Source organism: Balearica regulorum, chromosome 5 (genome assembly GCF_011004875.1).
Source record: "Balearica regulorum gibbericeps isolate bBalReg1 chromosome 5, bBalReg1.pri, whole genome shotgun sequence".
Lineage (NCBI taxonomy): Eukaryota > Metazoa > Chordata > Aves > Gruiformes > Gruidae > Balearica > Balearica regulorum.
The window spans coordinates 66,868,473-66,883,288 of NC_046188.1; the positions used below are offsets into that span (position 1 = coordinate 66,868,473).

At 43.3% G+C, this 14,816-nt stretch overlaps 1 protein-coding gene across 7 annotated transcripts in view; it reads right to left on the reverse strand.

The window, feature by feature from the left end:
• The window catches only part of NAV2 (neuron navigator 2), a 406,583-nt gene that overhangs the window by 224,133 nt on the left and 167,634 nt on the right, over positions 1–14,816 (reverse strand). For 2 of the 7 annotated variants that reach the window (XM_075755355.1, XM_075755352.1), the window contains exon 1: positions 275–2,049. The exons of 3 other annotated variants lie outside the window; for them this stretch is intronic. In XM_075755355.1, the coding sequence (XP_075611470.1) occupies positions 275–532 (258 nt within the window). In that variant the 5' untranslated portion in view covers positions 533–2,049. Of the gene's footprint in view, positions 1–274; positions 2,050–14,816 lie in introns of those variants that run through there. 2 more of the 7 variants (XM_075755356.1, XM_075755353.1) reach the window with 1 other exon arrangement.

Sequence of the window (14,816 nt, forward strand, 5' to 3'; positions counted from 1 at the left end):
GGCAGCACAGGCAGTCAGCACGCACAGCCCCATCTCTCGCCACCCCACCATCAGCTCCACCACGCTGACAAAATTACACAGCCATCCCCTGGAAACACATGCCACTATGCGGAATATGAAACATCCCGGCACTGGAGAGAGATGTTGTTACACACACCGCCACCCCCCTGCTCTCACTGCTGTTCGCACCATCTACCTCAGAAAACCTGCTGCACACTTTCAATATAGAAACAAATTCTCGCGTACACCTCCCCAACATTTGGTGCCTTCTAACCTGTGTGTCAAATCCATTTTCTACCGAGCTACTCTTCCTTGGTAGGGGTCCATCTCCTGCGTTTTCTTGTCCATTAGGAGATTTGAGAGGAATCTGGCTGGAATACAATGGCTTCGTCACCTCCACCTTGTTCCCAAACTTCAGGTAACAGGGCTGTGGGATGGTCCTGGCCGTTGGGACATGCAGGATTGGAGCAGCGCTGTGTACGGGTTTAGGTAGTCCCGATTTCATTTTGGAGGCTACCAGGATGGCTGGCATTTTCTCTTTCTGCTTTCCTAACACGTTTCTGTCAGCAGCAGCAAGAGCAGAGACAGCAGGCAGGGAGAGAGAAAAGGACACGTTGGGGAAGCTGCTCTACACTAAAGCAGCCTGGTTTACTGCAGGGATCTCCAAAACCAGCTTAGAATTTAAAACCAACAATAAAAACAATTAAAAAAAAAAAAAGAAGAGAAAAAGAAAAAAAAACCAGATCACTTTCAGCCTAAAATATCTCCCAGTCTTATGCCAGCCTTCCACCTGTTTCCTCTAATTTTATTTTCAGTTCTTCACCACTGTCCTCCTTCCTATTTCTGCTGTTATTTAACTTGCTCCTTCCTTTCTCTGGCTGACTCCTGTAATTTTCTTCCCTGGAAATGGGAGACTTTCACTCCATTATCTTGTCACCGCATCTCCAAAGTCAGGCAGCCTTTTGGAATTAAAAAAAAAAAAAAAAAAGGAACCTGCTGCTGCATATGCTTCCCCTTCCGTAAGCACTAGAGTGAGTGAGCGAGCAAGCAGGATTTCCAGCTTAAGATGTCTTTCTTCAGTCTTAGCCAAGAAGCAGATGTAGCTCAGTGTGTTAATGACTGATGCCCTTGGATACGAGCCTTAGAGAATCAAGCTTCTTAAGTCTTAATAGCTGTGAACAGGACAACGATGCCGGAGCAAAAGGAGAAACGTCCACTGACAGCAATTTTAAATAAAAATATGCCAGTGGCCACAAAATTTCCCGGCTCCCCCAGTGCTGATCATGAAAAATCTGGAGGGAGAAGAAAAAAAAAATAAAAAATAATCAAATCATTCGGCTGTCAGACGGAAGGGAAAGCAGCCGCCACCTCATCTTCCCAACCCGCAGTGGAGCGGGTTCCCGCCCGGCGCTGCTCAGCGCATCCTGCGCCTCTCCCGGGGGTGGGGGGGGAGGACGGGGACCAGCCCGGGCAGGGGGCGGCGGCTGCCTCGGCGGCACGGTACGGGCAGGGCGGCCTCCGGATTGGCCCTGCCTGCTCGAAGCAGGAACAAAAAACAAAAAAAAACAAAAAAAAAAAAAAAAAAGAAAAAGGAAAAAAAAAAATCTCTCCGTCTGTGTCTCTCCGCAGGGGGAGGAGCGGCTTCAAGTCCTGCGGCGGGCAGGGAACTCGGCGGGGGCTGCGCCGCCCCGGCGGGGGAAGAGATGCTCTGGGGGCGGCACGGAGGGAGCTTCGTACCGGTTTCTTTTTGAAATTTAAAAAAAAAAAAAAAAGAAAAAAAAAGCGCGCTTTCAAATATAAACACCTGGAGATGACTCATTGTTCGTTGCTATTCGGGAAAACTCCCGCTGCCAGCGTCAACAGGAATTTGAATAAGCACAGTGAGTAATCCAGCCCTATTATAGCAACACTTGGCACTTGGCTTTTAGGAGTCTTTCTTCTGGTGACACCGGTTCCTCCCCGTGCTGCTCTGCAGATACCGTGATCCGTTACATTCCCTCATTCCTGCTAAGCATTACATGGTTCAGAGCTGCGCCTATCCCTGATTCTGACCATAGAGCACCATCCTGGACCGCGGAGGATTATCAGCATGGAAATTCGAGGCAGAGAGATGCCTTCAGACTTGTAAGGGGGTCTTAGCACAGGGATTTACAGTGCCACAACACCTAATTTTCAGGCAGCCAAAGGCTTTGAGTTACCATGTAGACTTCCTACATTATATACAGGGAGGGGAGGGTGCCTCAGGATAATATTCACAAAGCCAACACGAGACACAGAAGAGAAAGGTGCATTTTAAATCACATCCTCATCTCAGCCCCAAGTATCGCAGGCTGTCCCAAGCAGGGGCACTTCCTTCAGCTCCATATTCTCATCTCGTCCACTGCCTGAAGATTGAATCCCTACGCCACTGCCTGGGTGGCAGGGACAAGAGCGATCCCAGCAAGCAGAGAGAAACAATGAACCTACTCTTCAAATATTTGAAATACACGCTGGGTGAGAGTCCAACCAACGGAGCTACTTGGCAGGACCAAGGCAACATGGTCCCACCACCATGCCCCATCTAGGCTGCGAGGAGTGCTCAGAGAAGGAAGGCTGAAGCACGCTCCGCCACCCGCTTCAACGGGACCTGGGTCCTGCCTATCTGACATCCAGAATTTTGGGAAAGTTTTAATGAGCAAACCTCAATTTTTTACATCTGAGACTCTTTCAGATAGAAAAATGAGGCATTTCTGGATTGTAGGTGTCTCCAGCACTAGGTAGCAGGATCAGGATAGTGGTTTAGGATTTAGGTAGCTAAACTGGAAATCAGTGAGACCTGCCTGCTGGATCCTTCTGTGAATGTCATCTTAAATGACTTATCCAGGGTTACACAGTGAGTAAGTGGAAAAATTGGAAACTGAAGTCAGAACATGTATTCTATTCATTATAAAAGCACTATTCTTCCTCAACATTGCAATGTAAAAAGGTCTGTCTCCATTAACAGAACACAGTTTCAGAAGACATTAGCTGTACTATGTGGGATTTTTTGATGATGATGATGGTTTTACAAGTAACTACTCCCACCTTTCACTCTAGTCCCTCTATTCACTAACCTTAGGTTGAAAACCGCACATCTCTGTTCATCCATCTCACTGAGATGGACCTTCTAACGTTCACTCCCCTGTCATAACACCATGCACGCGGCTATATAGAAAATGTCAAAGCACTATAGCTCAGTGAAGAAAGTCAGATTTACCATATGAAAGGACCGGTAGTTATGGGAGCAGAAAAGTCTAAAATGCTGTGATACCATTCCCATTGTTCAGTGCTGAAAACTCAGCCTCGCCTGCTAAAAAGAAGGTTGGGCTGAAGTATGAAAAAAATTGAACAAGTTCCAAGTCTGAAAACAAGGCTAATTTTAGGTCTGTAATAAAATATAGTAATGTTTAAAAGCTATTAGAAGATCTAATTGACAGCTTTATGTTCTGTTCTTCACTTACACATTTTATGAGGTTCAGGCCACCAATCCCAGATGCACAGAACTTGCCAGTTTTTGTTTTGTTTTCATCTTGGAAAACCGGCTAGGTTACAGGATACCAAAACAAAGTTAATTTCAGTAAAAGAAAAGGATTCCTTTCATTGCTCCTTTAACAATTATGGAATCGGATCCTTTGATGATGGTGGACTGAATATTGCACAGCTAAAGGAAAATACTTTATTTCTTGGTGTGCAGTCCTGCCTACTGAAGTGAAGATGATGGCTTCTGAATACAGCCAATCTGTGCTCCTGTCAGTTATTTTGCCAAATCAATAACGTGGACCCCTTCTTTACCAAAGCTTAATGTGAATTCCTGGTAACACATTTGAAGAGTGGCCTGGGATTAATGCTTCTCTTACAGGCTCAGTTAAAAACAGCTTTTGTAAGAGAAAACTTATCCATTACCTGGGTTTTTTGTGTGTTATGCATATGTTGCTTTATATATCCAAACACTACAGCATAATGCTACTGAAATGCAATGTACTGTATCCAGGAGGAGTGCAGCCGTGCCATGAGGTCATAAATTGTTAGCACGTCACATTACAGGCTATAATTGCAAAGATGGGCAACGTCAATTTTGGTCTGTCTTTGGAAGTGACTAGTTTGATGGGGTTTTTTAAATGTATAGTTGATGTTACCTGTTTTTAAGGCTAGGATTTTTAAAAGAAACTACTTTTCTTGGACAGTCAATGGGATCTGGGGACCTATCATCCTTGTCTTCTTTGAAAAGCCCAACTGGTTTTCCCTTCCTCTGTTTTGAATCAACCAAATTTCTGCATCTAAGCGATAAGTAATAACAAAAAGCGGGCAAATTATCTAAACAAAAAGCAAGAGCTTCATTCCTTCCTGCCACAAATGCTGGATGAGCCACTAGCTAGGGGAACATTCCCTTGCAGCTTTAGCTTTAACGAATATCTTTGCCTGAATAATCCCAACATCCCCCCCCTTATCTGCCTGTGGTCCAGCCAGCATCCAGCCACTCCCCAAATGGGGGAACATGGAGGGAAAGCTGCCATTAACAAGCACTTCCCTGTTAGGAAAAACCACCACCACCACCACCACCACGCCCCCCCAACAAAACACTCCTAGTGACGTGGCTTGTAGGACTGAATTTTAAGCTCAGCAGGTGCCATCGCCCAAGATCCAGGCTGTGGCTCCTTAGCACCATGTAGCATCTCCTCCAGTGCCAAAACTCTGGTGTGGAGAACTGGCTAAATGTTCTCAAAATTTTAGTGAGCAGACTCACGTGAACCGGAGACTGTAACACATCAGTGGAAACTATTTGAACACTCTCTAGTTGAAGAGCATGTAGGCAAGTCAGCACATTGCCCAAAACAAAGCCAGTAAACAGAACAAAAGCCAGGGTCGACTGCTCTTGAACAGATGATCTTTATGAATGAGATGAACGTTTCTGGAACAGTAAAACTATTGAAGCTGCCTTCGTTGCTCGCACACTATCAATTAACACCGGAACAGGGTCTCTAAACCCAAGCAGAAAGAAAATGCCTATATGGATTGCATGTGGCTATTGCAAGTAAAATTAAAAGCTTTATGAAATGTAGCAAAGGATCAGAGCATCAGACCTTCCTTTCAACTTGTGGTTAATACCCATCCTCAATGAAGCCAAATATTACATTAGTGTAAGCAGAAGAACTATGTAGAATTAATATATCAATTAGAACACCTCGTTAACTGGTCTGGTGATTCAGAACTGCTGATGGAACTAAACTCAAGGCTTGAAAAGACCTCGATCAATCCTATTCTTGTCTGTTAGGCATTACGGATGTATCTGAAATCTCCCAGAAAATCGTTTCAAGCCTAGGTGAATATTCCTAAAATGTCACCACGTACTGTCAATATGGGAAGGTTTAATGCTTCTTACAAAAGCGTTCTCGTCAAGCTTGACTCCTGCCAGGCAGCCAGCTGCCCTATAGACTGTGGGCACATTCAGCCTTGGCACAACTCCATCAACTGAACTAAAGTTATGACAGGAATAAATATGGACCTATTTTTGGTACTGCAGACATTTTGCACATTCACATCCATCTTTTGTCCGCGATCAGAGTATTGAATATATAAAAGCCTGATCCCGTCTACAGATTTACATTACCATTTTATGACAGAACCCATAAAGGTGTAAATGGGATCAAGCTCCAAATTTTTTTGTTGTGCTCCCCCAAGAGGAACGGTAGAGGTTAGAAAAGAGGAATGTGGGTAGAAGCATTATATAATTTGGCATCCTCTTACCACAGCAATCATAATCTGTACATGTGAGTTCTTTATATAGAGCAGAGAGAAAAGGAGGAAACCTTGGTTCTGTTCCCAGTTCTTTTCACAAAACTCTTGTCTGCATTACGCTAATTCTGATCTAAAATCCCTTTTGTAATCCCCTGACACGTTTCTAATTCACACTGGGTTTAATTCCGCCTAATTTTATAACACTGTCGTGTTTTAACAAATACACAAGTTAAGTTCCACCTGGACAAGAACACCCTTTACACTCTTTTTCAGAAGATACCTAGGGAGTTCCACTAGCCACACTAGCAACACAGGCAGACACTTTTGCATGGTGACACAAACCAGCACCATTTTAAAAAAGTGTCTTCTGAACAATGCTCGCATTTAATCCTGTTTCTGTACCAGAACACTTCATGGTTTTGTAATGTGAGCACGAACAGTAGGAGCTGGCATCACGACTGCACTGAAATACTTTTCCCACCTCGTTCCAGACGTATTTTTTTATTTCACGATGCATTTTACATAAGTCTAACTCTGGTAGTGCTTCACTCAAAAGCTACAGAAGTTTCTACTGTCATAGCAAATGCATTTTGATCAACATCCACATCCGTGATTTCATTATGTTCCTGTCGCTTTTGGATCTGTAGCCATATCAGTTTCTCAGAATCTAATAAAAATTGGGCTCAGCTGGCTGGAGACGGACTTACTGACAGGGGTTCTGTGATGGGCTTTCAAAAGGTCCATCTCTCCGCCTTTGCATGTAAAATTCATTCCTCAGCCTTAAACTCATCAGGAACAGGACTGAGAGCGATGAGGAGTGCAAGAGCTTATTTCAATTAATGCTTTCTGCAGTGTTGTAAGATAAGTAGCATATTGTATGTCTATACTGTAGTCACAGCAGTGACCACTGTGTAAAACATATAGGTGTAAATAATTTCTACGATCCTAACAGACTAGCTTTGTCACGCCAACCTATAGGTCACCTCGACTTCCATCTCTCTTAACGTCTGTGACCATAAAAAGAGGCATTGTCTTTCCATGCCACTAACAGCACCTGGAAGAAATATTTCAATACCATTTTAGAAAGATCCTTGCAAATCACGTCTTCCCAACAGAGATGTGCATCTGGGTATTCTTAATCTATTCACGTGTCCTTTGTTTCCACAAGGTTAATAGTACTAGCTCCTATATTATTTGATGCCTGATTTGACATTGCCTATGGCTTCGTGTATTTGGAAAAGCACAGAAAACATCTGTGACTAATAAGAATATCACAGAAGGAAGGTGACGGTGATCCAAATACCACAAACTACTCTTGACTTTGAGAACCATCGAGTTAAGATGAAATATGAAGAAGAGGACCTAAAAAAATGCTCTCTTCCCTGTGCTGCTATTCTCCCTACCTTCTCAAGAAGGGGCAAGGAAAAAGAAAAATCTACTACTTAGAAGCTAACAATCTCATATCCTCAGGTAGTCACCTTCTGTAACCTTGCTGTCCCTTACTGGCATGTGTTTCAAATGCATCTGCTCCAGCATCTGGAAGAGTTGTCAGAGCCTAAACGTAGAAAGCATCTGAGAAGCGATCGGAAGAAAAGGCTGTATCTCAAAGCCTTTTTTTCAACTGGATCTGCTTAATCATTCCAACCCAGCCTCAGCTGCCATCCATGTCTCCCACATCAGCAGCTTTGAACAAACACAAATTGGCCATATTATCATTAAGCAACTTCCGTTATTTTGTAAAGAGCATAGTATCACTATTCAAACTGAATGGTGAGAGTCAGATTTTCACCTGCTCTAAATCAGTGTAGCTTCTCTATAGCCAACATCAGAATCTGACTTCCAAATTAGAAGTGTTTATCAAAATCTTCTTTAGATAAACTATTCCAATCCTATCATATACTCACATTATCTCCCTTCCCATCAGTATTCATTACCAACGAATCTGTATTAAAAAACCCTCTTGTATACTGAGCCCACGCATCCAGTTCAGTTGGTGATGCACAGTGAAGTTCTAGAGCCATGGAAGTAGTGCTTGTGGTGCTCACCAACTGCCAACTAGATATCAGAGAACAACAAATATCGTCCCACACTTGCAGGCTCTGCCAAGGACTCCTCACGACCAAAATCTGCAGGCAGCCGCTCTTCCCTAGAAGCCAAAAAAAGAGCATTCCCACAGGGCAACCATTCCAGAGAGGTTCGCTACTGGAGGTCACCTGCAATGCACCATATCATGTCACGATGATTAATTGCAATGTTACAAACACCGGCTATTTCTGAACGTGTTACCAGAAGGGGAAAAAACCCAAAAACCCAACCCCCAAAACCCCCTGGATTGTTCACAATGATATAAAGGGAAACACAGAAAGTGCATAGCACAATGCCCTGGTATCAATGTTGCCTACCTCCACAGCTCATCTAAAACAAGATTAGTCCTGATTTGATGTTTATGGTAAATAAGTGCACATCCTTAGCAGCTAAAACTTGGGGTACACTCATGGTCCTACTGAAATTCTTAAGTCAAAAATTTCAGTGAAACTTCTTCAGATTTACACAGACACAACTCAAGTCAACCTTAAGCCCAACAGCCGTGACCGTTCATGAGAATCGACGTCCAAAAAAACCTCAATCTGCCACCTCCATCTCCAGTGTGACGATCTATCACAAGGCAATTTCACGAGGGTTACCCCGTAAACTGTGGAAAACCAACAGAGAGTACTGATTCATTTTATATTTAAAAATCACGTATACATTCGAGGGAGAGGTTTACTTGCAGCTGCCAAACGTCACGTTCAGTTTTAAACCAGAAAGCTTCAAAGATGTCTTTGCAAGGAAATGTACAGGAAACAGTTATTCTTTAATCTCTCTGTTAATCTAACACAGAATACGCAAAACTAAAGTGCTGCAGGGCCACCACGCAGCCTCATGCATGGCAGCATCGAGCTTCCCTTCTCAAATATCTCTATATTTCCTTTGTTGTCTCATTCTTCCATTAGCAAACCGATAACTAACCTGCCTACTGTTTTAATACTGATATTTTCAAGCTTTTGTAATATACACCACCCAAAAATGACATAAAAAAATAGCTGAATGTTGTCCTAGTATTTTGTTTCACACCAAAACAAAGGAGGTTCCCAGTGTAATGATTAATGACATGTTTGTTGCCTTAAACAGCTTTGATATTTCAACATTTAATCTATTTTACTTTTTTAAAGTGACATGACATTATTCCACCCTAAGGTTTCCTGCCACCCTGAATTTTACCCATGCTGCTGTATTGAACTCACACTGTTTAAAGCTACAGTATAAAGACCTGACAGCATTGCATTTGTCTTACCCAGCCCATTGTATGATTTTTAATAATGCCATTCTCAGTGTTTGGAATATTTTGGGAAGGTGTCAAACACCACACAGCCCGACTGTGCTGTATCACCCCCAAAGAAGATCTGGATGATGTTTATCATTGGAAAACAAGCAACAAACAGAAGGCATAGCCCTGAGAGATAATTTTTCTGTATTTCATATTTCCTCTGGTCATTCTAGTGGTCAGATCATTGTAATATAAAACCTTTTTATTTGTTTAGATAGATGCAATTCAATTGATGGAATGATTTTCTGCGTTCTGAGACACAATTACCTTCTGTTTCAGCTTTGTTTGTTCCTGCAGTAAAACAACCTGTATTCAAGCTAGACCAAGATTTAAAAAAAAAAACAACAACCCACCTCAAATCATTCCACTGTAAAAGCAGCAGTAGTCAATCATTCCTGTCACAACATTAGTGTATTATTGGCTGTTGGCAAACGGGTCAGCTTGTCAGAGGCAAAGTACTTATCAGATGCTCTGTTCCCTTCTATCCCGGTTGGCTCATGAAACAACGACGTTACAGATGTTGAAAGAGATGCTGCTGAATTTCAAAACTCATCCATCTGTTTAACTTCCTAAAATGACTTTAAAGAGTTGAATACAACACACACATCTGCTACCTCAGCACATTAAAAAAAATCATCTGGAAAATAACTGGCAAATTATAAACGTTTTCAGACAGCAATCCACAATGAAGTTTCAATACACGTGTAACATCTGTTCCACCTTCAGTTATTCCTTGGGGCTTTGCACCTATGGCTTCCTGAAGAGCCGAGGCAAGTCTTGACTTTAGTCATAACCAGCTCTGCATCTCCTTTTCAACACCCAACTGGATAAAGCCTTCAGTAACATGGTCTGATCTTGTAGCTGACCCTGCTTTGGGCGGAAGGTTAGACCGGAGACCTCCTGAGGGCCCTTCCAATCTGAATTACCCCAATGACTCCTGAATAAAAGGTAAAATAAAACATCAAATAATCATGATTATAACAATCCATTGGAAGAACCTAAAGTGGAAATCAGCTATAAAAAATAATCTGGTCCATCACAAGAATATGCTTAGGCAGGAGGTCCAGCAGAAGATACCAGCAGATCAAACTATAGGAAGAAAACTGTAGCACATGTTTAAGTGTGATTTTTCTTTCAGTTCTTCTCCCACATCTCTCACAAACACAAACGCGTTATCACTTTGAATTATGTGAACAGATGCTTACATTTGCAATTTACATTAACCTAGCTTGCATTAACAGCGATTTCAATACAAAATGCAAACCACAATGCATTTTTTTCACCCTAGGGTATAACGAATGTGTAAACTGCAGTACCAGGACATCTCAGTAAGTTCCTTTGCTACTACTGCATTCTCCTACTGCGTCCTGACTTCACCTGCAGCGCGCAGGTAGGGAGCTGGCGTAACGTCAGACAGGAGACATAGAAGCATCTTCCACAGATTGGTGGCCACCAGAAATGCAGTGAGATACTAGAGGTGACACCCAAGGAGTCTGCCGCATCCACTTGAGAGGTGAGGAGAACGTACAAGGGCACACGAGAAAGGCGGCCGCTGGGGAATATGTTAACAACAGGCTGGGAAACAAGAGAGATGCTCTGGCTAAATGCACAGGAATTATAGGCTGAGACAGACTTTCGGTAACAGAAATTAGTATTTGATACACGATATTAAAGCGAGACCTTTGAAGTGCATGACTTTGCAGCAGCGCTAACACGGTTCTATGTGTATATAAATGAAAAACAAAATTTTCTTTGCTGTAAATAGCTTGTGCAGTTAATAGCAGTTAGCTGCTCCTGTCTTTTTCCAATTACAGACTCAGGATAAAATGGCATGTTAAGTTACCTCATGCAGTTCTGGACCACCTAATGTTAGCAGAGCAATCTGAGGATGAGCTGCTACTGCTAATTCTTAGAATTAAAAGCTAAAATAGCAATGTTCACTTTTACAAGTGAGATGGTTTCCTCTCTCAGGCATAACTTCCCATTGCTCTCCCCTGCCAACCGTTTTCACTTTCGTCTGAGGATTCTTGGACTGAAACTTTGAACATAGAAACATCATACAGAAAACCTTGCAAAAAATTTTGGGTCACCATTTTGAGTCTTTCAGAATAAACTCATTTATTTATCCTTGGCTAATTACCTTTTAGTCCTTCTGCACAGACACAAAATATTTGTGTTTCTATTTTGTCTTTTTCATTTTCAGACAGCTGCATCCGCTTCCAAAATCATCATCACGTTTCCACCATGATGTTAGGAAAAAAAAAAATATTCTGGACAGTATCCCTGCTAGCACAACAACAAAAAATTACAACTATGTATGCATATGCATGCGTGCACACGTATTGTGAGCTGAATAAAAATGTGGTGATGTCTAATTTGGCCTGAGAAAGCCAGAACAACGCTTCTACATAAACAGGAAAAGGTTCGACGCTATTTGCAATGCAGCATCACGAAGCCAATTCCAATCTCTCTTACACTGTGCTGAACAAGCGTTTCCAATTCAAAAGAGTAATAAGCATACCGTATAAAAATTAGAGCACTAGCAAATACCAAAGCTTTAACCTTGCATTAGCAAAGATCAATGAGAATTCATCGCTGTAACCCCACCACGAGCACTCGCTGCTCAAACACTCTGGGAGTGCTGGGATAGGCAGCGCGGTGCCTACGCCACTCCTGTTGCTCATAGGAAGCTTCAAACCCCATTAAGGAATAATTAAATATCAGGTCTCGTTTTCATAAACATGATCATCGTTTTAGTAAAGCCGACTGAGATTTCCCACTCTATCATCTCGTTCCCAGCTCAGTTTTGTCAAGCTTTAATACTCTGGGATGAAGAGTACAATGTCAGAGCCCACCTCAGGCTGAAAATTTTGGAATGTTTTAGCCAAAATGCCAGAACCGAGGTAGCACAACACATCGTTACTCAACCACACACAAAAGCACCAGTTACCTTTGCTTTAACAAGCTCTGGCACTCCAGAGCTTTGAACAAGGAACTCGCAATTAGACAAGACAGTGACATTTGTGCCAGAAATAAGTTTAACGTGGTTTCTCTGAAACACACGCAACGCAGCCAATGGAAAAGTCATTTCATTTTACACACGCTCCATAAGAACATTTCAATTCAGCTGCTAAGATCAGCCGAGCCCACAAGTTGCAGGTGCCGGGTCCTCAGCCCAGAGGGACTAGAAGAAACACAATTCTCTGCAACTGGTGTTTGGGGTAGTTGTATATATAAAAAAACCTCCTCTCCTTCCAGTATACGAGTGACAACGCTACCCGTGTCTATCTCAAAAGCTGAGTTGGACCACAGCAGAATGAGCAAAAGGAGGAATCTAACGAGAGGGGAACATAACGAGGCTGAAGGAGAGAACCTGGAAGCGGGGCTGAGAGCATGGACTATGAAAGAACGCAGAGATGGAAACTGGTTCCAAAGAGGAAGGTCCAAAGAGTGGAGCCAACGATGGGAACAGGACTGGGATGAACACCCAGGTGTAAAAAAAGAAATAGCATGAGCACATGGAAGCTCTGAATCTATAAAATACTACACAGTGTGTGCCTCAAAATCAGGTACGTATTTTGTGGACAAAGTAAAACACACGTTCTCACTTTCCAGCGTTTCAGTCCCTTACCTACATAACAGAGATTGTGCTGTCCCCATAATCCGCCAGATCTCACCCAGAGATGGTGTGGAGGTCCGTTACTGCCAATACACTGTTTAGGTACTATACTGATCAGCACTATTCACTTTGAAGAACCCAAGAGGAAAAACCATGGGGGCTGGGGGGAAAGTAAGAATTTTGTGTTTAGAGAGGAATTTAGTCAAGTATAGTAAATAAAGGTTAGGGTCTCACATACTGTTCTTTTTAAATAAAATATACCATTAAGTAACTGCTTCCTAACTCACTGCTATATAAGGCCAACATAGGAAAACCAGAATATGATCGTGCCCTTGATAACCGTATCATCGTGACAAAAAGACTTTATGTCACAAATGCAAAAAGCAGATACCTAGGACATCTTGCTTCTGGCATTTCCTAAACTTTGGATCCTTAACCTTGGTATTTCAGCAATCCTAATATTCTTTTAACACTTTTGTTTTGTTTTAGGAATCTGATACTGTATCCCGATGTATATTAGGGAGTAGATCAAAGAAGTCGAGACACTTGCACAGAAGAATCACAGCGACTCTTTGTCACCTGGGAAGTCAGCAGAACTGCGCACAGCCCACGCGCCCCATCCCTGTGCCCCCCACAAACACCCCCCGCAGCCTGCCCCAACCCTTGCAGCATAGATGGGACGCACACCTCTCCGAAAATCATCCAGCCAGCGGCACAGCAGTAACCCTAAGGTCATCCATCATCTTACAGCGATGCCACGATAAGCCCCGCACGCATGCCTCTCTTTCTCTAAGGTCGTCACCTTACAGCGATGCTGGGCTAAGTCCCGCACACCTCTCTCTCTCCAGGGAAGGAGCAGGCACAAGACCAACTCTCGCAGCCGTATATCTGAAGAGAGCGAGAACATATTATCAGCTCAGCTAGGATCAGCACCCAGCAGCGCAAAGGCAACAGCTGTAAAAGGCGCGCTCCAGCAACCGTCACCCCCTTCGCCATGACTTCCCTCCATCAGCTGACAGCCAAGCCTTTTCCACACCTACGTACAATGTCACCTGCAAACAGGTCACCAAACCCCTGACCCAGTCTCGGCAGCAGCCAGGCCAGCTCCACATGACAGCCTGGCGTCCCGTCAGCCAGGCTTGGCAGCCACGTCTGGCACCGGCTTTCTGAATAGCGAGCAGGCGGCGGAGGGGGGGAACAAATAGCAGATGGCTTTTCCCTATCTCCACAACAATTTAATCGCGGTGGTCTTGACGACACTGACGTGCTCCGTGCCATGTACAGCGCTTCGCCAGCCGCGCTGCAAGGTGAGCAAGGTGCTCTTTTCCAAGGGCAGCCCTTGGACTGGCCAGGCTGCAGTGCTCAAGGAGCATTTTAAGGATCTACAGCCAGGACACAAGCTACGCTTACTCAACTTGAACTTCAAAATGAGAACAGAGCAAAACAGATCTGACCAGCTCAGGCAAAAGGAAAAGCACTTTATATTGCAGGAGAGTTGTGACCTGGGAAGTCAAGAGCGTGGGACGAGCGCCCAGCGCCGCCGCTGAGCTCCCCTGCAAACGTAGGCAAGCTGGCCTGACAGCTCGGCAAACGCCTCAAATCGGGCTTCCCAAAATAGGAACAAGTAAAATTAGTTGCTGCTTTGGAAATGTATTTCTTTGTTTTCTTTTTATGAACTGTAAAACCAGATAAAAATGTCTTCGCACTGTCCAAGGAAATGCGATAGCTATGTTAACAGGAGGCCCTCAGATATTGAGATGTGACCAGACAGAGATTTCATTTAAACGCGGAAGTAATCTCCAGCGCTGTAGTTAGTGCTGATCTATGTTTGTGTAACATACCTAAAGCGGATGTGGAGGTGCCTTTACCGATATGTGGGCAAATCCAAAAGGAAGGCAAAGGCAGCAACTATTCTCCTACTAAAGAACAGACACTATTAAACGTGTCAGTTTTTACCAGCCTCAATCGGAATTAGGAAAAGAAAGAAGTTTAAATTTGTCATGTTTTGGGCTCCTTAACAAGACAAAACTAAAAATCCCAGAGCACCACAGTTGATTTTATATTTCCTGCAGGGTA